The sequence below is a fragment of the Exophiala aquamarina genome (genome assembly GCF_000709125.1).
Source record: "Exophiala aquamarina CBS 119918 chromosome Unknown aczIA-supercont1.2, whole genome shotgun sequence".
Lineage (NCBI taxonomy): Eukaryota > Fungi > Ascomycota > Eurotiomycetes > Chaetothyriales > Herpotrichiellaceae > Exophiala > Exophiala aquamarina.
In genome coordinates, this window is record NW_013550586.1 from 671,858 (window position 1) to 699,608 (window position 27,751).

The following is a 27,751-nucleotide window of genomic DNA, read 5'->3' on the forward strand; positions in this document are numbered from 1 at the left end:
GTTGATCGTTGAGATATATAAGTTAGTTCCTGGATCCCTGCCCTTGTTCGAATTCCCGCGCCTTGCTGATCGGCCCCATCGAATTCGAACGACTACAAAAAGAAGCCATAGGAGCCCCGTGGTGTTGATGCGACTTCTCTCTCTTGTGTCTCGCACAAACTGCTGTGCTGGGCCAAGTTTGTAGGAAACCTGTGTCTGGTTTTGATCCACGGCTACAGCATGGTCGGCAAGCTCTGTTCGGCACTCACCACTTGCAGGGCAGCTGGTCACTAAGGTAAGACATGTCCTGATGTATTAGTTGCGTTCACAGTGGTGCGTTCCCGCTCAATATCAAGGGGCGCAGTTGGCCCGTATCCCTCGCGATGGCGTTACCTCCTGAGAACGTCAGGAGACCATAGAAGCAGACTGCGAAGGAGTCGTGTGGGCATTTTCAAACCCGTGGATGTCTGAAGCTACTCGTGTCCTGCTACTATCTCACGGAGCGATCAGCTCCTACTCTGGGATTCCACCTACCTGTACAAATAGCCCATATGAAGATCTGTTATCCAAGGAACCAACGAGGCACGTCAGCCAAGTGAGAAGCACCTATTTTGGGTCCGGAGAGCAACGATTTCTGGTCTCCTGTCGGTGATGGATTGCGCCTTCCCTCGCTCCCTCTACCCCACCTGCTGCATTTACAAGCAGGCAGATATCAGCTTGGGTACAATGTTAACTTGACATATTCATCTCTTGCCTACTCCCTCAAAGGTTGGCAATTCCTTTGCTGCCAATGTGGATGGCGAATAATCATAAACATGAAGTCAAGTACAGAGTACAGGTGGATCATTGTGGATTTATTTGCGCCCCTGGACCAGAATCGATCGCATCGCATCGAGATAATGAATAGTTGGTGGAGACATATCTTACTAGGGGCGGGCTTCCCTGTCCATGCCTAGTTACGGGTAAAGTTTTACAGATTCCTGAGAAAGCAGGAGTGCCAGTGGCCCCTGGAAATCGGCCTAAGCGAAGCCTGGCAAGCACACCTGCCCTTATGGGTGCGACTGAGCCCCCGGCCGCTCGTTAATCAAACCGAAGTGCACCAAGCCCTAATGAAGGCCTCCAGGTTTCGCTTACTCGTAGGGAAGGGGAGGAGCCCGAGGCGGCTGCCAGCATGCCGGTTAGTTACTGTGTGTCGTAGCCGATGGGCGCCCGTAGCGTCATGTCTAGGATTCGGTACGCCGTATGAGGTTCCAACTCCTCCATCCTAGGCAGTCCACCAAGAACTTCGATAATAACCTCATCGTCCTCGTGAAGTATTTCGCTAAAGCATGTCTAGTGGATACTCCGGTCTGCACGTATTGCTTATATCTAGGTTATGCGCATGAACGGACGATGACTCTCCCAAATAGATGCAAGCAAGGGTAGGCCGATGAGTCTGGCCCTGACTAGGGTACTAAGTCATTGATAGCTCGTTGTACCCGAGTGAGCAGGCTTCGTCGGCGACCTCGCTTGGATCCAACTACCCAAGTTACAGTAACGTAGCCACCCACGCTGCAGATTAGGCGATAGGTGGTCTGATTCTCAATGCTGCCGTCTAATATGCGTTCTTCGTGAAACCTCGGATTCCGCACTTTTGCTATGGAAAGGCTGCTCCTCGATCAAGAACGAGCATAATGAATTAGCTCGGTCGAGATCTAGCTGGCTCAAGGCATGCCGAAAGGAAGTATAGCTTTTCCAAGGTTTCAATTGTCCCACAAGGCTGGCTAGCCATCTACGCCACCCGATCTATGCACAAAACCTACCAATGTTCAGGTCTATTACAGCCTCCCCTATCCTGTTCGATGGAGGCATGATTAGCCACAGCAGTATCCTCATCCCAAAAGAGCCTTTCTATTTCAGGTTGGCCGTCAAGAAATCCGTGATGACGGTGTACGCACCCGTGGCGTTTTTGTGGAAGTTGAAATTATGCGAGGCATTAGGATGCAAGTAAGGAACGAACGGCTTCGCGTTCTTGTAGAAAGTGGAGGCAGGTTCGTCGTACACGCCCGGGCAGAAGCCGTCACATACAATGTAATCGTCGAGACCGGTGATGGTGAGGACAGGTCCCGTGAATCCACAGGCGTCCAGGTTGCCCTTGTTGTCGTTTCCATTCAGGATGGTGAGGAACTCGGCAATGGAGAAGGCTTCCTTTTGAGCTTCGGCGAAATCGGTGGTCGGCTCGTCGTAGAATGGGCGTTTGAAGTATCTGTTTGCATTGAACTCTGATTAGTACAGATGCGCCCATTTTCTGTAGGAATGCGAGGGGGTTAAGAACTTACGTGTTGATCTGAGAGAATTTGTCGACCCATGTTAGGTATCCAGTGTCTAGATCACCAAAGCGCAGAGGGTTCTGCTGTGAGGCAATTCGAGGCACAAAAGATCGCACAAGGCCGTTGGCATTGACTCCAGTTGTGTTAAGACCGATGGCTGTGAGCACGACAGCATCTGCGATGTCTGGTTGGGATCCAATGGCGGCATGCGTGACGTACGAGCCGAATGAGAAGCCCATCACCACCAGCTTTCCGGGCTTGCCGACGCCGGGTGTGTAGTCGCCAGACTTGACAATGCTGGTCAGTGCCTTGAGTAGACCGACTTGTGTACCCAGTTGATTCTCATATCCGGAGACCCTGCACGTGGAAAGTGTTAGCCATTTCCGTCGTTCTAGATCGATCTTGATAAAGTGAGCACAGTTGGTCGGGATTTGACACACTTCTCCGAGTCTCCAGTTCCGAGTCGATCATAGAAGAACACTGAGTAGCCCTGTCCTATCGCGTGTTGTACAAAGTTGTACTCCGCAGGCTTATAAGGAGAGTTCCTGGCGGCCATTGTTAGCCTTCACAAGATCCCGACCCATATGGGCATGGCATATCTCTTACCAGTGGCTTCGGGCTTGTCCGATCCCGTGTGTGGCGAGTATAACAGTCTTTTCTTTGCCATTGAGATTCTTGGGCGTGCAAAACGAAGCGGCTATCTCTCTCGTCACTGTTTCTTTCTTTGTGCCTGCGGCGATACTTCCAAGGTTGGCGGATGCTCTTGTGGTCGCCACAGCAAGGAAATCTTCCAATGCATAATCATCATCCCACTTCGGGAAGTTGAAGATCACATTCTCGGCTTCGAAGGTGACTGGAACATAAAATTCGGTGCACACTGCCTGTGGCGGATAGTATGCCTGGGTGAGAGATGAGGAGTTCGCTGTTGGGCAGACACAGGAGCCCGGCACTGAGTTCAAACCACAGGCTACGGCGGCGCCCATGCCGAAAGATCGACCCATGTGCATGACTGCTAAATTCCAAGAACAAGGTCCTTTATCAAAAGGGTGAAAGAAGGTACCGAATGCAAAGGATAATGAAAATAGCGTCTATGATTTCGAAATGACGTGAATACAGTTGCGGAGGCGAGCTGACGATAGCCATCCCCGACACCAGACTTCTGTTCGTTCTTATACGCAGTACCTCGTAAAGCAGTGCCTGTCTGTAATTGAGATTGTTTCAATGCATGTCGTCCCAGTGCACAAGGGCAAGATTAAACATGACAACGTCCAGTGCGATGCCGGGTGTGCCGCCCCAATCTCGCGGGTTGAAACCCATCGCAGCATCATGTCCCAGGAGGCGATTGCTTAGCCAGGGGTATCTGAGGAGATCATATACTCAAAGGGCACAACTATAGAAATGGGCCGCAGAGCTGTGCCTACCAAAAAGAGGAGAGTTCTGTGCTGTTAATGGGCCGCCACTACTAACATGAGGCATCAAATGCCCAATTGGGTAAGTGTAGTGTTTCTGTAACCCAAGGGCAGCCCCGTTTCAGCGAGATACCCAGTAGTTGCTCGTATGCATCGCTGGATCTCCTTTAGTCAGCAATTAAGTGTTCAGCGCCTGGCATGCTAAAACAACCCGTCGCGAAAGCCCTGGTCAAAGGCCGAACAAAGTTATAAGCTCATAACTCCCAACTTTTGAGGATGGGAACGTGGTTCAATCGGGCAGTTGTTGATGACACCGCAGCCTTACGCGGGACGGTGGGAGATTTGTCACCGGATCGAGTGTATAGCGTAGATAGTACGCTTAGCTCATGCACATCATAACGGTTGACCATGGTTGAAAAGGGGATTTGATTGAGCTTCGAATATTTGGCATCTAATGCAGTCGAGCTGTTAGTTGGCCCAGCTGTGCGTTGCTAACGGGCACTGCGAGAATGCCAAGCTCCACCATCCCTTATTGGGAACCCTTGAACGAGGCGCAATCAGTCAGCTGGCGATATCTGAGTCAACTGGACGACATGGCCACAATGTACCATGTCTCCAGACCCCCGCTACGCCCAACCTGGCTTCAGCTTGATCCATTATCAAGATCCACAAAGTGACTTCATCTTCAGTCACACCGGCCCAGGCTCTATCCTCAATGGCCCATCATCCGTGGCCGGACCAGCCGATGTACCTGCTTGAATTGGTTCAGCCACTTAGCCGTGAGATGTCGACGTGATTCCAAAGCTCGAAGATCCAACCACAGGCTCTATCGTGAATTCAGTCCCTGGGGCCGCTTCCTCAAATGTACCTCGTACCAGAAGCCTATACTGCCGGGCTCCCATATAGATTCACTCCACATGGCGGCTGTTTCTCAGGGACGAGGTACTCCAACATCATGACAAAAAGTGAGGAAGGCTAAGCAACCAGGAGAGAGCTGGCCGCATAATATAAAGTGTTTGCACCTCCCATTTGGGGGAGGAATGGCCGACACGCATCTCGCAGATTACACTATATTACGCTATCCACAATCATGGTCGGTGTACCTGGTCGAAGCAAAGGCTGTCATACATGTCTGAAGAGACGGGTCAAGTGTGGTGAGTCCAATCTCGATCCATCAGAAACAGGGATGCCGTGGACCAATGGCTCACGGTCGGTGCTTACTAGATGAGTCAAGACCAACCTGCAAGCGTTGTGAGAAGGCCGGGTATTCATGCGCGGGATACGAGAGGAAGCTCGAACTGCGATTCCATTCTTTCTCAAACGAGGCCGAAACGACTCCGTCTGGATCGGCAAAAACTACCAAGGAGCCACGCCTGTCCAGTAATCCCAGAGTTCCGACGTCGGTCGTCCTTGGTTCCAACGATAATCCACGTGGCTTTGTGCCTTCGGATATGAGTCTAGTCGCCTTCAAAAACGACATCCAATTTGCGTATCTGTTTGACAATTTTGTGTGGAGCAGCTATGGAACCCCGTGGCTGCAGATGTCTGCCGAGGGCAGGGTCGACTCACTGTCCTTGGAGGCATGTCGAGCGTTTTCTTTGAGCATATTCGGAAAGCATCATCATCAACCCGACATAGAACTAAGCGGAGCGATTCATTATGACAAGGCAGTCCGTGCCCTTTCGTCGCGGCTGTCGAGTGTGGGGGCGCCGGGCAGCGAAGAATTGATCATTCCAATAATGATCCTCCTCATGCATTCCGTAAGTTATCCTACGCTAAAATGCCGGTGCATTCTCCTCGCTAACGCACGAAAGTCGACGACTCCCGATCCTCAGGCGGCGGCCTTCCACCTCCAGGGCCTCCTGAAGCTCATCCAAATCTGTGGCCCACGAAAGTTCGCTGAGGGCATTCTTCGAAATGCCTTCGAGTCTTGCCGAGCAACCTTGGTAAGCCCTATGCCGTGCACCTAACACGAGCGGGAGCACCACACTAACCAACAAACCTTGCAGATCACCGTTGCCCTAATCACCAAAACCAGAACCTTCCTAGAACAATCGATATGGCTGACGGAGCCGTGGGCGGAGATCGGGGCCGCGAACAAAAGCTTCCAAAACCAGCTGGTGGACGTCCTCGTGCATCTTCCCGGGTTCTTGCAGGACCAGGACCAACTCGAGCAGGCCCAGTCGGCAAAGCTCAAGAGTGATCTTGTCCGTCGGATTGAATTTCAGATCGAGCGAATTTCTCAGTGGAGGTGGAGATGGGAGGCATCGAACGTGAACATGGTCTGGGAGGCCGAGCCTGAGATGCTTCCTGAAGACTACGTCCTCGCCCATTTTCGGCCCATTCGGAGCTTTCTGGTCTTCAGTTCTTGTTCCCAGGCCACGGAACTGTCTCTCTACAACGCGGTCCTGCTGTGCCTCCTGGCCCTACTCTGGACGCTGACGCCACCGGACGATCTCCCACCCTCACCAGTCCCCGCCCCAACGACTCCACTGGCCCTTCCCGGCGACGTCGAGTCACTTACGCAGCCCGCCATCGAAATCTGCCGCGCGTTTGAATACCAGTTGACCCACATCAGGAACAGCCGCGACTCGGCTCTTTTCTGGCTCTTCCCACTAGGCCTCGCCAGCCGCGTGCTAGAGGACGACACCAGCATGATGCTTTGGATTAAGACCATGCTGGAAACCTCCCAAGTCACCAGGGGCTACGGCACGGGCGGCAATGCCTACGGCTTCGGTTTTTACCGGTTCCCCAAGATCCGAAGACAGCGCGCTCAGCAGCTCAATACATTGTTCCAGGCGCGGTATTCAGCTGAGGCCATCAAGCATTATTCAGATGGTTCTTCGAGTACGTCGAGTGATAGGTGATGAGTGAAGGATGGGCACGTGTAGGTTGGCACATTCCGGTTGTGGACGGGCGTGTTTTCCACTCTATTTCTTTGGACATGGCATTGAGATCGGGACGGAGTGAGCGGGCCTTACTATTAACGGCGTTTTCTTGGGATGTACCACTATGACGAGGTTGTATGTGCAATGACTAGTGCAATGACTAGGGATCCAGGGCTGGCGTTACTGAGCTTAGTTTTATGTTGGTTTACAACACAGCATGGTCGAAGATTAAGGTCCTAGAAATTATATTCTCTGCAGGACCTATATCAAAAGAAAGTCAAGGCGTAGGCATTTACTTTCAATCAGAACCTTTCATCACCGCAACGCCAATATTCCAAAAACATAACAATAGGGTCACTAGTGGTTCTCAAAGTTACTATCAAGCCGCACCTGCCGCGTAGACTCGTTCTGGCTCTTCCACACGCGCTGCGGCAGACATCATATTTCGAATGCCTTGGGTGAGATCGACGCCAACTCGTTCCTTGGACAACAGGTCCACAAGCAAGGGGCTTGGCTTACTGTCTCGGTGTGGTTCATACACCGACTGGCTCTGTCGGTACTTGTGAACGTTGCCTAGATACATGTCAAATAGATACGAGGAGTCAAGCGGTCCACCTTTCGCCTCGGGGTGGAACTGTGTCGAGAAAATTGGTCGAGTCGCGTGGATTAGTCCTAGAAATCGTAAGTGCGGCTGTAATATAAGACAGACATAACAGTGACTTACCTTCATTCGAGTTATCGTTCAGATTGATAAAGTATGGCTTCCAGTCGCTCGGTAGTGTCGCAGCATCCACGGCGTATCCATGGTTCTGGCTGGTGATGTGGCATTTGCCAGTTGTAAGATCCAGGGCAGGAATATTGTGAGCCCGATTTCCGTACTTGAGCTTCACGGTTCTACCTCCAGCGGCAAGCGCCAACAACTGATGCCCGAGACAGATACCAAAGATAGGAATCTGAGAACCCTCCATCAACTTTCGAAGATGATAGACAGTGTCTTGGCAGTGGGTTGGATCTCCAGGTCCATTGGAAATGAAGACACCATCAAAGTGATGGGCCACCTTGTGGATCGGATAATCAAAGGGGAAACAAGTAACACTAGCCCCTCGGCTAACCAAACTACGCAGAATATTCTCCTTCACTCCACAGTCGATGACAGCAACGTGAGCAGTGGGAGACGGTGCACTGACGTGGAACGGTGCCTTGGTGCTCACTTTGCGGACGAGGTTAATCTGCTCAGGATCGACAAATGCCTCGTCTTCATCCTGATCGTACTCCTCACCGATGGTGATCCTGGCGAGACTCGATCCTTGCTCTCGCAAGTAAGTGACAATCGCTCGAGTGTCGACACCGGTGATGGCTGGTACACCTTCCCTAGCACACCATTCACTCAAGCTTTCGACAGCAGTCCAGTGAGAGTATTTCTCTGCGACGTCTGCCACGACCACACCCACAGCTTGAATGTTAGGGCTTTCGAAGTACTTGAAGAGCCCGTGTTCGTCTCGTGCGTTGGACGGGACACCGTAGTTCCCAATTAGGGGCTGGGTGAAGACCAAGATCTGACCACGATACGAAGGGTCGGTGAGTGACTCAGGATATCCCACCAGCGAAGTTGTGAACACGGCTTCGCCTGAAATGTTGCTTCGAGCCCCGAACGAGGTACCATGGAAGATGGGGCCATTTCGGATTGTAAAAGTCGCTCTTTCGTGGGTAAGAGGAGACGATTGGAGGGTTTTTTGCACTGGAATGTGTTGCTGGCGAGGTGTAGTATTGGAGACTGTTGCCAGCGTCCGGGACTGCAGGGTCGAGAGGCTCTTGAAGCTCGGGGCCGACTTAGTCAAGGCTCGGAAAAGCATTTTTATATGATTGTGACGGTTTGGAATGGGGTGACCACTAGTTTGCTTGGGCTTTCCACAAATGATCTGGCACAACAGTCAAGATGGATTCATGGCCGAGGAAGGGTTAGAGAATACCACTAATGTAATCCTACAAGGTCAAAAGTTAGCATACAGATTCAAAAAACTCCCATGACATGTTTGCTGCTGTCACGCAAGTAGCAGGTCCTTATCAGTGGAGAATTAGCACGGGAGAGCTTTACCTGAGAAGTAAAGATGCTTGGGAAGCACATGAACGCGATAGACTGAACGCCCTTCAGGGAGCAGCAGGAGTGGGAAGAACTTGTACGTCCTCGACTCTTGTTGGATGTAAAAGGAATAGCTGAAAGGGCTTTTGCACAAAATTCTTCCTTTGCGTTCAATCGGTCGGTGTGGAGCAGCGAGAAGAGTCATTGGTGGGGAGGTGGGTTGGGAGGAAGAAAAAAAAGAGTTGCTGCGCAGGCGGTACACTGGCCTTGGCATTGCGTCAAACCACGTGACTTCGCTAGAAATGGGGAGCACAGATATCTCATCTTCCTCTATATTAAATGATATATCAACAATGACAAAAAGTCAGTCGCCAGCAACATAAGATATAGCCAACTAGTCATGCATACCATCGTAAGTATCTCGAATTAACTTAAGGGAATGGATGTCATCGCGTATCTGTGCCCTCAACTATGCAAGACGTGCTGCCTCAGTCAGTGAGACGTGGGACACGACAAGTGCCTTGGTCTCTGACCTTCAAGTAAGGCTTGTTCTTAGGTTTTCCAAAGACTTCGGCTTAGGTCGACACGATAGTAGTGTCTTTTTCCAGAAGAGGAGACCTTCAAGATGTATCCCACCACCGTTGTACCCGGGAGAAGGGCGTCAATTAGCCAACGACTCCAAACCAACAAAGACCCAGAATGCTTCCAATGATAATAGCAAAGGGTGCGGGAACTTTGAACCAAGCACTTTCCACATATATAACCACCGCAACGACAACCCACCATGGATCTTCAGCAAGGCCTTTCCCGTCGTTCGTGTCAGGAGTCAAATAACCGATCTGCCAGAGTCAGTAGACAGCTGTGAAGACTAATCCGACTGCCGTTGCATTGATGCCTCTCAACAAGCTGGTGACGAGTCGCTTTGTCCTTACTATAGCCCAGGTGCTCTGAAACCCAACCGCGCGAGTGATTCCGGGGATAAAAATGGCGATATATACTATGAAGGCCCCGAGGAAAGTATGATGTCCTGTCCCGAGCAGGGAAAGAGCACCAAGATATACGGCAAAGTTGAAATTCGGTCCTGGGAAAGTCTGGATGGTGGCAAGTCCGATAAGGAAATCACGAGGTGTAACCCAGCCTGGTTGCAAAACGTACTCACGGAGAAGCGGAATGACGACAGGGCCTCCCCCAAAGATAATGGTCCCAGCTAGGTACATGTTGGTGAAGAGATCCAACGCCCGTGGAGTATCATTGAGGAGGCCACGGGCAACGAGAATCGCAATAAACGAGGCTAGATTTCGTCAGCACAGTCCACGGGGGATAGAGATATGTCGTACCGAAAAATGCAATAATAATGTAAACGCCTGCCAAGACCTTGACAGCATGTGACTGAGTATCCGTCTCGTTAACATTTTCATGAGCTTGCATCGTCGGTATTTGCCCATTTTTCGGGCTTACTTGCGAGATTTGGCTATCCTCGAGATTTGGCTATCCTCGAGATTTGGCTATCCTCGAGATTTGGCTATCCTCGAGATTTGGCTATCCTCGAGATTTGGCTATCCTACCCGATGTTTCGTCTCTGCAGACCGGGTCCTTCGCGCTCGCCTCCATTGCGTTCCGTAAGCTCAACAGGTCGTGGAGCATCCGCCTCGCCGAGGTCTAGTATATCAGAAGCGCCTCTGCGCCTTCTCACCCATTTTACTTTTACCTTGCCAACCTGCTGCTGAAGCCACAAGTCGCAGACACTGGTCACTATTCCACCAGTGAGTATCAGGACTGGAAGGTACCACAATGGAGTATAGCACAGCCCGGCCCACGGTCCAGTGATGACCAAGACTCTGGTTAGCGTGTCTTTAATAGCTTTCTCTGCAAGCTAAAGGAAGTCAGCTCGGGTATTCTGGCAGAATGAAAACCCAGTAAGCTTACTTGAACTGCTGCAAGAGCAACGATTCCCACTGTCGATGCGTTCAAGCCGGAGAGCAACGCATATTCAATGTTTGGAAGCCGGTTATTGATATGTTGGACTCCTATCGATAACGCGTACATCCCAAGAGCACCAGGCAGACTTGCCGCTCGTATTAGCACAGAGATATATTGCTTCTTGTCTGTTCATCAACCCACCTCCATAATAAAAAGGCTACAATCGCTGGTATTAGGCCGGCATGGATGAAAGAGATACAGAATAGCATCTTAGTGCAACCTGGGCCGGGCAGAGCTTAGCATATTGCAAATAGTTCTTGATACTTAGGCGTGAATCAGTAACATGCAATTAATCAGTGACCTGGTACATACTACCCGCTCGTCGATCCATGGAGTTTTTCCGCTTCGGCCTGCCACGAATCTCTGATGTTCTATTTGAAAGTGAATGGGTGGTCCACCAAACGCAGTGAAACCAAGGTCCCATGTCCAACCGAACGTGCGGCTATCCGCAAGAGCAACTTCTGTGTAGTGGCGTTATATGCGTTGCGATCATCGCGCGCATATTCGCGAACTGCACGATAGAAGTTAATGAGGGGCATAGTCCTAAAGTTTTAAGCTTTCAATTTGAGATAGAGAGGGAATAAGGCAAGGAGGCGGATGCTTGCAGCGCGGATGGAATTTTCGTGATATAATTATTGTTGGCTCTCCGTCCTCAAGACCTATGGAAAAACCAAACGAAGGCCAATGGCAACAGTGGTGGCACATGTTTCACCAGTCCGATAGTCATCATACAAACCTTGGTCAAGACTCGGGACGATCAAGGTATCGAGACATTCATGTACCACTCCCTTATGTGCTTCTTGAAGTTAATGGACTAATTCATGTCTCCATGGCCGGTTGCCATGGGCTCTACGAGGCTCCAGAAGCTTCTCAAGGCTGACTGAAACACGTGCCGGCCTCGATTCCCCTGCCAAGGCATTCACAGTTGATGACTCAACTAACGGTCCTTCCGCATTGAAGGTCGTATAACTTGCGTTGGACAAAGCATGATCTCTCCATCATGAACACATACCCAGAATCCAACACCTCATAATGGCTGAATCATATAACAGTACTCCGAAAGTTCTCCCATTTCCACCTATAACGGCGTCACATATCTTGAGTTGCTCGTTCCACTCGTGGCATCCTCGATTCAGATCTATGACACCCAAAGCGAGACTTGTTCCGCTCACACAACCTTTCCTTGACTATCTCCGTGCCGATGGCATTGTCTTACCTCCAGAAACTAGTCCCGACGATAGTGGATATGAAGACGAAGATGAGGACGAGGACAACGAGAACAATGATCCCTCTGATCAGTGGCCTGGGGTTCACGAATCTATTCGCCAGGCTATTGAAACCCTTGGTGGCAAAGTGGTTCCCAAGTTAAACTGGTCCGCACCAAAAGATGCTACATGGATCTCGGCGACCAACGATATGGAGTGCCGCACACCCAATGATGTGTACCTGTTGCTCAAATCCAGTGATTTCATTACCCATGATCTTGAACAAGCGTTCGATGGCTGTGTGGATCAGGCTGAAGTTCCATATAATCTAGTTCTACGAAAATCATTCAACCTCAATCCTGCGCTAGAATTTCGATGTTTTGTCCGCAACAAACAGCTGATTGCCATCAGTCAACGTGAGATGAATTATTTCGAGTTTCTCTTCGAACTCAGGCAATCCTTCAAAATTAGGATCATTGAGTTTCTGGAAAAACTCGCAGGCTTTCCTGAAGACAACTTCGTCTTTGATGTCTATATACCGCCTCCTCACGAGAGAGTGTGGCTCATTGACATCAATCCATGGGCTCCGAGGACAGACCCCTTGTTGTTTTCCTGGCTGGAGATACTACGGACACCAGAACCAGAGGAAGACACAATTTTTGATCCAGAGTTCAGATTGGTGCAGCGAGATGATCCCGAGGCATATCAATTTGCATCCACCAAGTACAGTGCACACAAATTACCAAGAGAGGTTGTCGATGCCAGTATGGCCCCTGGCGGAATGAAAAATATGATGGAGGAATGGAAAAAGGTTATGAACGGGGAAATTGGGGACTCTTCAGAAGATGAGGATACTTAAGGAAGCTCGCCATGATCACAACGTATTTGTGGTTCAAGCCAAGAGTACATACATCAAACCGACAATTTCGATCGCCATTGAATCGGTCCAGAGCCATTGACGGGGCGTGTGAACCACATCAAGCTAGTTGATAGCTCACAGGCATCTCATGCGTTGGCTTGACTGGACGTTGTTCCTTTCTTCAAGGTCACAATGTCCTCTGCGCAACACTTCGCTACGACCTGGGGTACGTGAATGCGGTCAAGTACATGCACTTGACCAGCGGCTGCAGTGATGTCAATTAATTTGAGGCAGTAGGATCGTCCGGGTCCGGGATCCCAAACAGCGGGCAGCTGACGGGGAGTTGACTGTAGTAACATGCACCAAAGCGCTTCCCAAAAACTTTGTTTGAGACCTTTTTTCTCATGAGTTTAGCACTGTTGGAAGGCACTAGACCTGTACAAAATATCTCGTCATCGATAGATAGTCCAATCGGTTAATCCTTATTCATCTTGGCCTACCTTTCCAGAAACTCGCTCAGCTCCAGCCTTATCAGTGGCCGAAGCATGACCGGAACGGACTATCTTTAATCCCTCCGTTTCCGACATCTCATCTGCCTGATCATTCGTGTCAAGTCTCCCATCTCTTGCGTACGATAGGATTCTCTCAATGTATGCATTGACTGACCCCGCCATCATGTTGAAAATCGGGCTTTGTCACGGCCTGTAACCACGTCTTGCGGTCTGTTCGCGCTTGCGTTAAGGGATTCGCCATTGCGGATTGAGCAATTTCTTTGTATGCTCACGATTGTGCCCCCCTGGATAATTCCTCCTACCATGAATCCAATATCAAATCAGAAACCGTTAATACGTCATTGATACCATGATAATGGCCTTGCCACGGCCGCTTGCCTGGCTGCGCTCCACGGGCACGAAGTACATGGTTCTTCGCAAAGGATATAAAGGTAGCCCCAATCTCTTGGTAGCCCCGGTGAATCCGATTTATCAGTCTCGACATTCAGACATCGATCTTTTAGACACCATCGCTCCTCAGAGTCATTCGCTGAATTCTCCATAGCTTTGAAACCTCTCGATGAGAGGAACATCGAAATGACTGCCATCGATTTGAATGTGGCCCAGGAGGACGAGTTCCCCACCCACGAAGAACTTGAAAGTCTACCGCGCGTTCCTGATAAGATTCCATGGCGAGTCTACACAGTCGCCTTTGTGGAACTGTGCGAACGGTTTTCTTACTATGGCACTGCTATTCTGTTCCAGAACTTTGTGCAACGCAAACTCCAAACTCCCACTGGTAAGGCTGTTAACCCTAGCGGGGACTATAACAACAACCCTGGTGCCCTTGGCCAGGGGCAGCAGATTGCTACTGGAATGAGCACGTTTTTCTCATTTTGGTGCTATGTTACTCCACTTTTGGGTGCGTATCTGGCAGATAGCTATCTGGGGAGGTGAATAGAAGCAATCATTCAATGTGCCCTTTCGCTAATGCCCTCAGGTTTAACATGATTATGATTTCCATTGCGTGTGCTGTCGTTGGACATGTAGTCTTGATTGCGGCAGCCGCTCCCTCAGTGCTTGAGAACTCCAACGGCGCTTTCGCTGCATTCATTGTCGCTATTGTCATCTTTGGCTTGGGCACAGGAGGCTTCAAACCCAACATATCACCCCTCATCGCTGAGCAGATCGTCAGTGACAGACTTCGAGTCCAGACGACGGAAAAGGGTGAACGTGTAATTATTGATCCAGCTCAGACCTCAGCAAGAATCTATAACTGGTTCTATCTCTTCATCAATATCGGTGCCTTGGTCGGCCAGATCTCAATGGCGTATGCGGCGCTCTATATCGGTTACTACCTTGCATTTCTCCTTCCGACAATTATGTTCCTCTTCTGCCCTATTGTCCTACTCGTGTTCAAAAAGCACTATCGCCTGACACCCCCCCAAGGTTCGGTTCTCGGCCCAGCGGTGAAGGTTCTTCTCTACGCCACCAAAGGTCGTTGGTCTCTAAACCCAGTACAGACAGTACGAAATATGCGCAGTGCAAATTTCTGGGATGATGTTCGACCCTCCCGGATCCCTGTTGATAAGCGACCCAGCTGGATGGTGTTTGATGATGCCTGGGTGGACGAGGTTCGCCGAGGCTTCAAAGCTTGTACCGTCTTTCTATGGTATCCTCTCTACTGGGTGACGTATAACCAAATCAACAACAACCTCACTTCCCAGGCAAACGTTATGCGGCACACAGGCGTACCTCCGGAGATCGTCAGTAATCTCGACCCACTTGTCCTCATTATCCTTATTCCCATCTGCGATCTATTTATTTACCCAGCACTACGCAAACGGGGCATCAAATTTACACCGATCAAGAAAATCGCACTGGGATTTTGGACCGGCGCTGCAGCCATGGTGTACGCCTGCCTCGTGCAGAACTATATCTACAACCATAATGAATGCGGCAAGTTCCCAAGCGAGGGCCTACCCGACGGCAGCGATTGTCCCGCGGCCAGCATCTCCATCTGGGTGCAGACCGGCGTCTACATCCTGATTGCAATCAGCGAGATCCTCGCCTCCGTTACTAGCCTGGAGTACGCGTTCACCAAGGCGCCCAAGAATATGCGATCCATGGTGCAGGCGTTTGCGCTCTTCATGACGGCCCTTGCGAACGCCATCGGAGAGGCGCTGTTAAGTCTATCTACCGATCCTCTTTTGGTGTGGAACTACGCCAGTATGGCCGTCATTGCATTCGTCGCTGGCTGTCTCTTCTGGATCACCCATCGCCATCTTGATGCCGAGGAGGATGAGTTGAACCAGTTGCCCACCGGCCGGGTGGTGAGACAGAATGAAATAAGAGGGCTGAATGTGGATGATGAGAACATTACAAGTGGAAATAGCATTGATGCTGCTTCTCTTGAGACGGATAAGGTCGTGCTCGGCGCTCACAAGTCGTAGGTGCGTCTCTGCTTAATCGATGGTTTGGATTCGAGCAGCTCAGGTTCGCTTGTGTCCTTTCTTCTTTCTCTTGCGCTCTTCAACTTCAGATGGGCTCATTGGGACGTTGCGATTGAATTGGAGAATCATAAGAGGTGGTAGACGTATTGAAGTGATTTTTACAAGCTCGAAGACGCATCATATTGCGTGATGGAATATCCCATAGATTTCCATCCAGAAAACAAAGTCCAATCAAAATCGAAAGTACGGCATACTTAATCTGACCAGTGAAACCATTAGAAAGTCGCCTGCAGATGCTTTCGTTGCAAGAGACAATAGCGCTCGCTTCCCGTGACAATCAGAAAAAGGATTCAGCCGATACCCGCTGCTTTCCGTTTTCCCTCCTTGATGTGGACGGAATGCACATCGTTGAGGCGTTGCAGTGTAAAGTCATACCACTTAGCGAGGCCGCCGAGCATGCCGACGGAGTATCTCTAGTGAACGATGACTCTATAAGTGTCGATAACGACGACTGAGACCTGGGTTTCTTCTCGCTGCGAGACCACCAGTGACCCGAGTGACTAGCATTAGCTGGTCGCTGCTTCGTCAACTTTTTCCGATCCTGCTTGACCAGTGATGTGTCCATGTTCTGCACGCTGAAATGACTGGTGTAGATTGCCTTCGTGGTGGCCACAAATGAGCGGAAATCGGCAACAGTGCTGACTTTGTCGCTGAAGACTTCTCTTTCGACTCGAGATCGAAAGGTATTTTGGGTCGTGATGCAAGAAAAGCTGTGGAAGTCTGGAGAGAGTTGCAGTCACGTAATGTAGCGATGTACTTACTATGGATATATATATATATATGCAACATCGGTCCATTCAACTATGAGCAACTCACCAGGCTGAACCAAACACAAAGCCAAATGCTCAAGGCTCAGCTTAGGATTTCTTGCCTCTTGCTGGCGGGATGCACCGCGAACCAATCGCTTGGCTGGAAGACTCAGCCCCTCGCATGAACATACCTCCTCGCATCGGGACAGGAAAACTTTATGCCGTACGTATTTCTAGCCTTCGGTGGTACGTGCAGCCAACGAGATTCTCTGTTCACAGTTGAGATCTTAGTACCTCGCCGTGAGATGTACCGGGAGCTTGCGCATGTGCGAATGTATGACATCGGCGTCAACATTACCCCAGCTATTTAATGCTACAGATAATGTAGCACGGTAGTAGGACTTGGTGCGAGCTCTGACTCTGCAGTGGGTAGATGTGGAAGTGATATGGTGGAAGAAACATGGCTTTTCAGATGCGAACGTTGGTTGCGCTAAAAAGCAGAAAATACTGAATTCTCACCTCCTAAGAAGATGTATGCCTAGAGAGTGCAATGTACTCGGTACAAGGATCATACATGCGAAACGGTGCGGTATAGCTGAACTCTGAGGAGGATGTGGTGTCGTTGCCTTGAGCATTGGCGCAGTACCAAGGCTCTGGCTCTTGAGAAAGGAGTAGGTACTCACTCATGCATCGGCATTCTAAGGTTCACAGTCGAAGTGGCGACCATCAGGCGTTTGTCTTCGCCATAACAATCATCTTAGGCTGAACGACGCCCATAGTCTGCCAAATTTAATCTCATGTCCTAGCTTGTGTTAATTCCCTTGCCCCAAGGAAGTCTGACTCTGCTGCATACATAATACTGATTCATCCGTATACTGAAGTGCTGCCGACTCTCATGCACACAGAGACGTGATTTTGGCGAGTACCCACGACTTCATTACCCACTCTTCTCGCCCAGGCCGTCGGTTGCTAGAGGTTTGTCACAAAATCACAGGGCATCAGGCTCTGCTCATGCCGATCTCACAGCGAGTATCGACATATTCCACAGCAATCTCTTCGATGACAAAGGAATGTATTCGAATCGACCGGGGTTAGATGCATATGAAGATCATGTGCGACTCCTCTCCGACCTTTTGTGGCTCTTTATCAGGTGCGGAGGACTCCGTACGGAGTACCTGTGATGCAACTGAACAGATAATGGACAGCAAGTGGAACAAGCAAAGTAAAACTTGACAGCAGCTCCTACTCCACAAGGGAATGCTTGCCTATTGAGGGATCGTTTGCAGAGAATCCCTGTTTCGGCTGATCCGATCAACAAGGGGTTTCTGGGCATCTCGGACATCTTTTGGCCCCTGTAGATTTATTCGCTTAGCAAAATCGAATGTCATTGAGTGTTCGCTGCTCAGTCCCTTAAATCCTAGTAGAGCTGATACAATAAGGATTCACAGACTGATTTGATGCTTTGAATGCACAAAGTAAGTGCATACATGGTCATGTAGAAACGGGCGTCTCGATGACACATCTCAAAGGCACAGGGATACCTTCTTAAGTGTCGTGAGCCTTGAACTTAGTGACAGATAGGAGGCGGGTCCCCAAATGTTTTACGTGAACGAGGCGTTAAATGGTGCATCTTCGCTTGCATTGGTCTCTTCCTGGGCAGCCAACAAAGTTGGTGTCGATTCGACACACCCGCTTCCGCAATTCGCCAAAGCCACAAAAGACCTTGCTACTCTCTCCAATGCCGTTCCACTGCTCATCAACTCTTCTCAGCGTCCCAACCAAATGGCAGTTGAAGCGCCGGCACAGCTAATCCACAGCCCGGAGATCCTCTGCCAGGCTTAGACGGCAACCACGGCCTCGTTGTGTGGACCATCCTTGCAGGGCCCAGTTATCCTTGAACTGGTCTGGACCTAGGTCAAACGATGATCTTGTCCACTAATTACTGAGTATTTGTGACCTGGAGGTTGACCCTTGTAGGGCCGGGGCGCCGTTCAACGGCGCTGGGCGTGGTGGGCTGCGTAACCACGTCTGCTTGGTACTTAGTGCATGTCCGAATAAAGCTGCTATTCTTTCCCTCAGGTAATTCTTTCCAGTTGCCATATCGTCCCTCGGATGGGTGGCAGCTTCATGTCTTCCCACGATGAACGTTAGCGACCCGCGAGTGGGCTCAGCCCGCGATAATTCCACGGCGCCAGGGGTTTCTCGGATAGGCTCTGGAACGAACTCAGCATCGGTGACAGGTCTGCTTGCTACATTGATTCCTGTTGGGATCTGGACAGCAATTTGTGTGCTCATCTTCGTTGTCTTGCGCCGCAAATGCCACCGAGTTTATGCGCCTAGGTCTGTATTGAAGAGCCTGGAACCACAGTAAGTCTGAATCTGTGCTGGAAAATATGGTGATCAGCTCTTCCCGAGGCCATCCGACTAACAACTAGCCAGCGAGAGGAGTGCGCCGCTTCCAACGGGATGGTTCAACTGGTACACTACATTCTATCGAGTCCCCGATGCATTTGTGCTCAACCACTCGTCTCTGGATGGCTATCTATTTCTTCGTTTCCTTCGCGTGTTAGCCATCATCTGTGTTGTGGGAATCCTACTGCTGTGGCCAATTCTAATCCCATTACACATTACTGGAGGTGGAGGGAATCAGGCATTGGACGCTGTGACTATTGGTAATGTCGTGAACCCCAACCGCCTCTACGCTCACACGGCCCTGGCATGGGTCTACTTCGGTGTGTAAGCCTAAAATAACTCGTGTGAGAACGCAATTGGCTCATCGAATCTAGCGTTTATCCTATACATGGTGTCGCGAGAATGCATCTACTACATCAATCTACGACAAGCGTATCTGCTGTCCGACTTCTACGCAAATCGGCTATCCTCCCGCACAGTGTTGTACATGAATGTTCCTCGACAATATCTCGATGAAGAACGCCTTCGGTGGATGCTAGGTAAATCCGTCAAAAGGATCTGGATCCCCCAAACTAGCGACGAATTGGACAGGCTGGTCAAAGAACGCGAGCAGACAGCCTTACGACTTGAAAAGGCCGAATTTTCCCTCATCCGTATGGCAAACATTGCTAGGGCAAGAGCGCTCAAAAAGCAGAGAGGAGGTGGGGAAGAAAAGCCTCACCACCCTCCATTCGAGCTCGAGTCTCCAGAGGGATATCCTGGTTCAGACAGGAAAACCTTACAGTTTACCGAGAATCCTGAATCACCCTCGAGCACATCAACATATGCTCGCGAGCCAACTCTGCCAGATGTTGCCGGATCAGTCGCATCTAAGTGGATATCACATGGCTCACGTCCCCGTCATCGACCAATTGGAAATGCTCTGAGAAGTGTTGACACGATAAAATGGTCACGGCTTCAAATTAAAAAGCTCAATTCCAAGATCCGACAGCATCGGCATCAGCAACTATTCAAAACCAATAACTTCATGCCTTCCGTGTTCGTGGAATTTGAAACTCACACGGATGCTCAAGATGCTTACCAGACCTTGACTCACCATCGTCCACTTCACATGGCACAGCGCTACCTTGGTGTCCGACCCTTTGAGATTCTCTGGGACTCGCTGTCCATGTCTTGGTGGCAGACGATAATACGAAGATTTTCCATACAAGCATTTATTTGTGCTATGATCATATTCTGGGCCTTACCTTGTGCTGCGGTCGGTACCATTTCGAACATCCAATATCTATCAGAGAAGGTCCCCTTTTTAAGTTGGATCGGAAATCTCCCTGCGTCCATCAAGGGAGTCTTAAGTGGAGTGATTCCGGCACTAGCACTGTCATTTCTGATGAGTATTGTGCCTGGAATTTTGAGATGTAAGTCGCTCATTTGATCCCTCTGCCCCGCTTTGCCGGTCCTGACAGTGAACACAGTCCTTGCCAAGTTGGCTGGAATACCAACACTCACCATGATCGAACTGTTTGTACAAAACGCATATTTCGCCTTTCAGGTGGTTCAAGTCTTTTTAATCACGACTTTGACCTCAGCAGCCTCCGCCGCAATTTCTCAACTACTTTCCGATCCAACGCTGGCGAAATCCCTGCTGTCACAAAATTTACCTAAAGCGTCCAATTTCTATCTCAATTATTTCCTGTTGCAAAGTCTCGTTATTGGGTCCACCCACCTGGTCCAGATGTTCAACATATTCAAATTCCATGTTTTCCAGCGCTTTGCGAAAGATGCTAGGAAGACATATATGAAATACCACCGTCTAGAGAAAGTCCACTGGGGAGGCGTTTTCCCCGTTTATACCAATCTGGGCGTGATCAGTAAGTTTGACCTTGGCGGGAAAGCTCTGCATTCATACTAACCGTTATTGCGCAGCTATCACGTATTCCCTGATTGCACCAGTTATCCTCGGGTTTGCTCTTCTCGGCGTCGCCTTCGTACATGCCGTATGGAGATACAACCTCATTTATGTCTACGACTCCGAGATAGATACTCGAGGGCTAGTCTATCCTCGAGCGTTGATGCAGTTGCTTCTCGGGCTCTACTTCTCGGAAGTCTGTCTTATTGGCCTGTTTACACTCAAAGGCGCTTTCTTTCCAGTTGTATTGATGGCAGCTTTATTAGTAATAACGGGTTTGGTCCACCATTCCCTAATTAACGCACTGGGACCGCTTCTGTGGAGCCTGCCGAAGAGCCTGACGGCGGAGAAGGACCAGCCACTGATGCCAAATGCAAGCGCTCAGGGACTCGGTCGTGATGTTGAAGATCCTGAACGTTTCCGCAGAAGGAATACTGACATAGCCGACGACGACTCAGATCACGAGGCTCAGCACGAAGTTGGAGCAAGTAGGGGAGTAGAAGGTCTCGATGGCGCCGTGGACACTCTCAAAGGCGGCTTCAAGGTTTCAATGAAGAAGAGGATCAATGCAAGTCTGCCAGAACTCAATGTCGGACTGGGAGCACTGGCTTCTTTCTGGAGACGATGGCTGTCTCCCGATCCCAGTGCGAAATCCAACTTCCTACTCAGATGGCTGCATCCGGAGGTGTACACAGACTACACCATACTCCGACGAATGGTACCTACTGACTTGCCGGAACCAAAATATCCAGAGGACATTGAACAGGATGTCTACTATCCTCCATCATTCATTGCCAAACCTCCCCGCCTGTGGATCCCACGGGATCCTGCCGGCGTTAGTCGACAAGAGGTCGAACACACGGAGAAGACCATTCCGATGACTGATGAGCATGTATCTATGGACGAAAATGGGCGATTAAAGATTGACTTGGAATCCAGCCGACTTGTATTCGATATTGACCGGTTACGATACTGAGTATGAGAATATTTCGACCCGGCAGCAAGCTTTATTTATGTAATGTGTAGCACCTTAGCACCGAGATACCCATGACTGTGTTTGCCAATGACGATTCAAATCCCTAAAGGAGTCTATGAGAAGTGGTCATAGCATCTGAGTTCTTGAGTTCGAATGTTCACCTTTAATCCGAAGCCGTGTCCCGGAGGTTGAGGTTTATCCGGAGGTCTTGGCGGATGACAACTTTATGGATGCAGGAGCGGCCATAAACCATAATTTGAATGCGAATGCAACTCCCCCTCCTCCCCCGACGCAGACATTCTAAGTCGTGAAGCTGGAGTTGCTGTCATTCCCGTCGACCGTCAAAGACTGCGCGTCTCCAACCTGCCTTTACTCTACGCACAACTCTCGGTGCAAGGTGATGAACACCTAATCTCACAGCAAGTTTATCTCCTCTCACCAGACTGTTTGTATCCAGATCTCCCTCAATTGCCGACCCGCCATGCCTTGAACAATTTCAACCTTTCTTCCACTTTCTGCAACTGTCGAGCCCAACCTCCCAAGGCTCGAGATGGCAGCAACAGCCGTCAAAAATGGCGGCACAAGAGTCCCAGGAGGCATCACACCCTCCACGCGTTTCGCCGATATTCCTGCCGCCCTCGACATCCCAGTGTCAGGTGGTCTTGAAGCCGATGAAGCAGTCGAGGTCAATCTTGAGGATCTCGAGGATCCTACCGAGTTATGCCAGCTTCTTGAAAATGAGAAAGCCGCAAAGAATCTGTGGATCACAATTTCCCTCGCTTATGCCAAACAAGCACAGATTGACCACGCAGTGGAGATCCTACACAAAGGTCTTGGGTCATTGTCAAAAAGTGGTCCGAAGGAGCGCCTGAGTCTGCTCGCATGTGTTGCATGGCTAGATCTCCTGAAGAGCAGACACGCTCCTCGTGTTCTCCCAGAAGCCCAACAATCCTCGGTCACGAAAACGAAGGACAGCTATCTCAAGGAAGCGACCTCGACCATCAATGAAGCCCTTCGCATCAATCCTGCATTCCCTCCTCTTTACCTCACCCAAGGTGTCCTTTCCCTCCTACGAGCATCCCTACAATCCTCGACCAAAGCTGGCGCGGACGCTGAAAGAGCAGAGTCTTTAAAACAGGCTTTGAAGTCCTTCGATGACGCGCTTAGGCTGTCCGACGGCCGAAATCTAATGGCAAAGATGGGTCGAGCGAGGACTTTATACCTCCAAAGACAATTTCCGCAAGCACTTCAAGTATATCAAGACGTTCTCGCAAAAATGCCAGGCCTCACCGATCCAGATCCTAGAATTGGAATTGGATGTTGTCTGTGGCAGCTGGGATTTCGAGAGAGGGCTCAAGCCGCCTGGGAGCGTTCTCTTGCTGTTAACCCAGAGTCGAAGGTAGCCAACGCGCTCCTTGGGGTGTACTACCTCGCCGAAAGCGCTAAGTATCCCGCTGGGGATCCCGAGTTCAATCGGTTGTACAAGAAAGCCATGACCGAGCATACTAGGAAGGCATATAGCATTGACAAAAACTTCCCTCTGAGTTGTGCCACTTTTGCCAGTTATTTCCTTCTTACTGGACGTTACGATACCATGGAGCCACTGGCCCGGAAGGCCATCGGGCAAACGGACATAAATGCTATTGCTAGTGATGGGTGGTATCTTCTTGCTCGAAAAGAACACAACAAAGGCGATCTAGCTAAGGCAACCGATGCATACAACAGGGCAGACCAAGCCCGAGGTGGCCTAGATCGAGGCTATTTCCCAGCCAAGTTTGGCCTCATTCAGATCATGGTCCAAACAGGGGATGTTCAAGGTGCTAAATTTCGTCTCGAATCCCTTGGTCAGCTCAACCGACACGTGGAGGCGATGACTCTTCTAGGCGCTATATATGCTGAAGAAACTTTTTCGGCACCAAGTACCACAACCAAGGAAGAAAAAGTCGCTTCGGCTCGGAAAGCGATCTCTCTACTGGAAAACGTTCGGAAGAGCTGGAGTGATGAGAAATCGCGAGCCAAGCCTGATGAGTCTGTTCTTCTCTACCTTGCTCGCCTCTATGAATTGGAAAACTCGGTTGAGAGTTTGAAATGCCTCCAAACTGTCGAGATCATGCAGTTGGAGAAGATTCCGGACGAGGACAAACCCGCGCAGGCTGAAGCTGAAGAACCGGATATTGCACTAATTCGCGAAAATCTTCCACCCCAGCTCCTCAACAATATCGCCTGCTTCCTCTATGGAGCAGAGTCTTTCTCAAATGCACGCGAAACATTTCAAATCGCTCTCAATGCCTGCGTTAAGCTCACGGAGAAGCAGGAAGCAGACAAGAAAGCTCTCGAGGAAGACAAGATTACTGCTGAAGATGTCGACAATAGCGACACAGATGCCCTTGTCACCACGATATCCTACAACTTGGCAAGGACTTATGAAGCTTTGGGCCTGGTGAGTGAGGCTCAGAAAGTGTATGAGGGCCTGCTTGCTAGGCATCCAGACTACACCGACGCTTCGGCTCGTCTTGCATATATCGCCTTGGAAGAGTCCCCACGCGATGAAGGCCCTAAAAGGGTGCATCAAGTCTACCAAAACAACCATGCCAATACAGAAGTCCGAGCGCTGATGGGTTGGTACCATCACAGCGCAAAGAAGAAGACGAGTAATCTTGCTGAGGATACCGAGAACAGACATTACAAGCATACCCTGCAAAATTACGACAAGCATGATTTGTACTCTTTAACGGGGATGGGCAATGTTCATTTGCTAATCGCTCGTGACATGCCGCGAAACAACGATGCTGAGAAAGACAAGCGAACCAAAATGTACGCAAAGGCATATGAGTTCTTTGACAAAGCGCTTCAGTTGGACTCCAAAAATGCATACGCTGCCCAAGGCATTGCTATTGCGCTGTGCGATGATAAGAAAGCCTACTCGGATGCGCTACAAATATTCACCAAAGTGAAAGATACTGTCCGGAATGCTTCCATTCATACCAATCTCGGTCATGTGTTCACTGAGCTCCGGCAGTACTCCCGTGGTATCGAACACTACGAAATGGCACTGAAAGCTGAAGGAAGAGGTGACAACGCGCAGTTGCTTGCATGTCTGTCAAGGGCGCAGTTATTGAAGGGCAAAGCTGATCGATCAATCCTCGCCCTGAATACTGCTCTCGACTACATGAAACGTGCTTTGGCCACTCAGCCTGAATCGCCTCATCTGCAATTCAACGTGGCTTTCATCCAGTTTCAGATTGCACAACATGTCAACCAAGCCAAAGAGACGGATCGAACTCTTGAAGATGTCGACACGGCCATCGCAGGACTTGAGGAAGCCATCGAGACCTTTGAGCGAGTCGCTAGACATAAACAGCCACCATACCCTAAGTCTGCACTTGAACAGCGAGCCGCCATGGGTAAAAATACTATGAGAAATCAACTCGAAAGAGCCCGTGCGAAACAAGCCACCTACGAGACTGAGAATGCAACCAAGCTCAAGGAGGCAAAGGAGAGACGCCAAGAAGAGCTCCACAAACGTGAAGAAGCGGCCCAGAGAAGAAGAGATGAAGAAGCAGACCGCGCACGAAAGATTGCCGAAGAGCGACGCAAGATCGTGGAGGAAACCGAACGTATCGCTGAGAGCCTACGTGCTGAGGCCGCCGCACGTGAGGCTCTCGAGTACACAGACGATGAAGAAACGGGCGAGCGTGTGAGGCGGAAACCCAAGAAAGGTGGCTCGAAACGTAAGAAAAGAGACGATGAGGACGGGTTTATCGAAGACGACGGCGATGGACTGGATGGCCGATCTGAACGTAGCGTTTCTAGAACACCAATTTCCGGATCGGACAATGACGGTGCGGCTGCTGCAGAGAAACCGAGAAAGAAGAGGAGAAAGTTGGAGAGAAAGAGCGCCGCCAGAGAGAAGAAGCCGCCAAGAGAGAGCAGCAAGTACAAGTCTGCTGCTGTGGTGGTTGACTCAGACTCGGAAAATGATGATTTTGGTAACGCTGCAACCCCCGAGCCTGTGGCAGATACTCCTGTCAGCAACGCAGACGATGCAGCGGACAAGGATGAGGACATGCGTGAGACTAGACCGGTCGAGGACGATGATGACGAGGATGAGGTCAGACCACGACAGCCTACACGACAACGGAAACAGCCTAAACTGATTGCAGATGAAGACGACGACGAAGAAGAAGACGAAGACGATGGGGTTACTAGCGAGCGAAATGGCACTGCACCACCATCGAGGAACCGTGTAGTCAGTGAAGACGATGACGAGTAATACTGAGGTGGGCTTGGATCGTCATTCGTGTACACATCAATGGTGTCTTCTTTGATTCTGTTGATTGCAACCATTTATTCCACTTGAGTGGTTGGCATATTGCTTGGCACCCTCTTGGTTTGTATTCTAGCGATACCTCATACCTGCGTCCTTGGAAGAGAAAACTCAACGATAAGTTGACGATCGTTGTCCTACACCTGATTCCCATCAAGTTCGTCCTTTCAATGCAGTTCCAAACCCGGTCTGAGACGGTCTTTTCGTTTGCCTGTCAAGACCCTTTCCAACGAGTTGGTAAGACTTCCTAAACCCGCGGCCTCAACAGCGGCTCTAGGACTTCTATGACCTTTGGAATCACCTTCATGTGTTCATGTCCAGCACCATCAACAACCACAAAAGAAGAATGGATTCCTGCCTCTTGAAACTCTCGATGAAGGCTTTCCAATGCATCTTTTCGATTAGGCAGCTTCGACGGCCCCAGAGCCCTAGAAACTGCATCAGATCCTCCACTCTTTTCTCTCCACCATCGCAAAAGCCCGCCTCCAACCTCCTCTATATCATTTCCACCTACAATCAACTGCACGTGCTCAACAGCCCTCAACGCACTGAGATTCACCTTCAGCCCACCGAAAACTTCTTCGACCCCTTGGATCCCCTTCGGCCACGCCAGCCCATCATTCAGCTGCGTAACCACGCCCGGTGCCCCAACGCTCAACGCTGCCACCCGCTCCGGATGCAGATAGAAGAACCTGAGTACGAACTGCCCGCCGCCGGAGAAGCCGACTAGAAAAATCTTTTCAATGTCCACCCCGGGCCATCGCGACGACACCTCATCCAGCATCGCCAACAGCACCAAATCGTAACGGATCCCGCCGTACGCGAGCCCCTTGTAGTTATGCGAATCATTCGGATCACCGCCCACGCCCGCTGGAAACAACGGCGCCAGCACCGCCGCGCCTGTGCGGTCTGCAAGTTCTACCAGGGCCTCGCGCGCTCGCTCTGCTCGTCGGCCGCTGCCGTGCACCGTCACGATCAGGGGCATTTTCCCGTAGCTTGCGTCTTCTCCCCTAGGGAGCGCGTAGTGCTGTGTGGGGACGTACATGCAATAAGATGCATGAGCGCGCACGTCAAACATCGAGGCCATGAACGGTGTGCGCCCGACTAGTTGTGCGGCGTCCCAGTATTCCGATGGGATCTCGCGGGTGCCGAGGATGCGTGAGGCCATCATGGGTGGTGTGCGTGGGTGAAGTAGTGAGGCTGGACTTTTCTGTAAACAATGGTCTCTCGATAAGTTGGTAGCTAGTTTTGGAAATTGCTGATGAGGCGTCGCAAAGATAAAGATTGTTGCGTGATGATGAAATTGCTGCTGTACGTGCAACCTCCGTGGCAGGATCTGGTTTGAGGTGCTAGTTAAGCCAAGGGTGGATTATATTCTCGGATGCTTTAAATTCGAAGTATTTATTCTTCGAGTCTTTTGTAAAGAAAAAAGAGGACATGAGATATGCGCGGAAAGGCTTTTCTGGCCTTCTATGTACAACACAAGCCAATTCATTTCCTTCATTATTAATATATATATATATATATACATATGGAAGAAGTAACAATGGTTTGCCATTGTTAAGGGTAGAGTTGCATGAGTCCTTTGAAACGCCCACAACAGCGAAAGCTTATTTTCGTGGGCGTCGCCCCGCCCTAAAAGAGCGATTTTCGCTTATAGGCCGATGG

At 50.2% G+C, this 27,751-nt stretch overlaps 10 protein-coding genes across 10 annotated transcripts; 5 read left to right on the top strand and 5 right to left on the bottom strand.

Moving 5' to 3' along the window:
* Nucleotides 1-1,869: 1,869 nt before the first annotated feature.
* A1O9_02088 (uncharacterized protein) lies at nucleotides 1,870-3,295 on the bottom strand (the record flags this gene model as incomplete). Its single annotated transcript, XM_013407663.1, has 4 exons — nucleotides 1,870-2,224; nucleotides 2,298-2,645; nucleotides 2,729-2,833; nucleotides 2,895-3,295. The coding sequence occupies 4 exons, from the start codon at nucleotides 3,293-3,295 to the stop codon at nucleotides 1,870-1,872; spliced, it is 1,209 nt and encodes a 402-aa protein (XP_013263117.1).
* Nucleotides 3,296-4,896: 1,601 nt separating this feature from the next.
* A1O9_02089 (uncharacterized protein) lies at nucleotides 4,897-6,564 on the top strand (the record flags this gene model as incomplete). Its single annotated transcript, XM_013407664.1, has 3 exons — nucleotides 4,897-5,457; nucleotides 5,512-5,643; nucleotides 5,707-6,564. The coding sequence occupies 3 exons, from the start codon at nucleotides 4,897-4,899 to the stop codon at nucleotides 6,562-6,564; spliced, it is 1,551 nt and encodes a 516-aa protein (XP_013263118.1).
* Nucleotides 6,565-6,964: 400 nt separating this feature from the next.
* A1O9_02090 (carbamoyl-phosphate synthase arginine-specific small chain) lies at nucleotides 6,965-8,438 on the bottom strand (the record flags this gene model as incomplete). Its single annotated transcript, XM_013407665.1, has 2 exons — nucleotides 6,965-7,257; nucleotides 7,310-8,438. 2 exons carry the CDS (start codon nucleotides 8,436-8,438, stop codon nucleotides 6,965-6,967), a joined length of 1,422 nt encoding a protein of 473 aa, XP_013263119.1.
* A 1,075-nt stretch (nucleotides 8,439-9,513) lies between these two features.
* Nucleotides 9,514-10,093, bottom strand: A1O9_02091 (uncharacterized protein; the record flags this gene model as incomplete). The annotated part of the gene is made up of 2 exons (XM_013407666.1): nucleotides 9,514-9,956; nucleotides 10,003-10,093. The coding sequence occupies 2 exons, from the start codon at nucleotides 10,091-10,093 to the stop codon at nucleotides 9,514-9,516; spliced, it is 534 nt and encodes a 177-aa protein (XP_013263120.1).
* Nucleotides 10,094-10,226: 133 nt separating this feature from the next.
* Nucleotides 10,227-10,711, bottom strand: A1O9_02092 (uncharacterized protein; the record flags this gene model as incomplete). Its single annotated transcript, XM_013407667.1, has 2 exons — nucleotides 10,227-10,538; nucleotides 10,592-10,711. The coding sequence occupies 2 exons, from the start codon at nucleotides 10,709-10,711 to the stop codon at nucleotides 10,227-10,229; spliced, it is 432 nt and encodes a 143-aa protein (XP_013263121.1).
* Nucleotides 10,712-11,677: 966 nt separating this feature from the next.
* On the top strand, nucleotides 11,678-12,709 carry A1O9_02093 (cell division cycle protein 123; the record flags this gene model as incomplete). Its single annotated transcript, XM_013407668.1, has 1 exon — nucleotides 11,678-12,709. The coding sequence occupies one exon, from the start codon at nucleotides 11,678-11,680 to the stop codon at nucleotides 12,707-12,709; it is 1,032 nt and encodes a 343-aa protein (XP_013263122.1).
* A 1,088-nt stretch (nucleotides 12,710-13,797) lies between these two features.
* Nucleotides 13,798-15,653, top strand: A1O9_02094 (POT family proton-dependent oligopeptide transporter; the record flags this gene model as incomplete). The annotated part of the gene is made up of 2 exons (XM_013407669.1): nucleotides 13,798-14,153; nucleotides 14,201-15,653. 2 exons carry the CDS (start codon nucleotides 13,798-13,800, stop codon nucleotides 15,651-15,653), a joined length of 1,809 nt encoding a protein of 602 aa, XP_013263123.1.
* Nucleotides 15,654-18,602: 2,949 nt separating this feature from the next.
* On the top strand, nucleotides 18,603-21,756 carry A1O9_02095 (uncharacterized protein; the record flags this gene model as incomplete). Its single annotated transcript, XM_013407670.1, has 5 exons — nucleotides 18,603-18,829; nucleotides 18,902-19,194; nucleotides 19,249-20,289; nucleotides 20,347-20,742; nucleotides 20,798-21,756. The coding sequence occupies 5 exons, from the start codon at nucleotides 18,603-18,605 to the stop codon at nucleotides 21,754-21,756; spliced, it is 2,916 nt and encodes a 971-aa protein (XP_013263124.1).
* A 550-nt stretch (nucleotides 21,757-22,306) lies between these two features.
* On the top strand, nucleotides 22,307-26,029 carry A1O9_02096 (uncharacterized protein; the record flags this gene model as incomplete). The annotated part of the gene is made up of 1 exon (XM_013407671.1): nucleotides 22,307-26,029. The coding sequence occupies one exon, from the start codon at nucleotides 22,307-22,309 to the stop codon at nucleotides 26,027-26,029; it is 3,723 nt and encodes a 1,240-aa protein (XP_013263125.1).
* Nucleotides 26,030-26,330: 301 nt separating this feature from the next.
* A1O9_02097 (uncharacterized protein) lies at nucleotides 26,331-27,251 on the bottom strand (the record flags this gene model as incomplete). The annotated part of the gene is made up of 1 exon (XM_013407672.1): nucleotides 26,331-27,251. The coding sequence occupies one exon, from the start codon at nucleotides 27,249-27,251 to the stop codon at nucleotides 26,331-26,333; it is 921 nt and encodes a 306-aa protein (XP_013263126.1).
* Nucleotides 27,252-27,751: the final 500 nt, after the last annotated feature.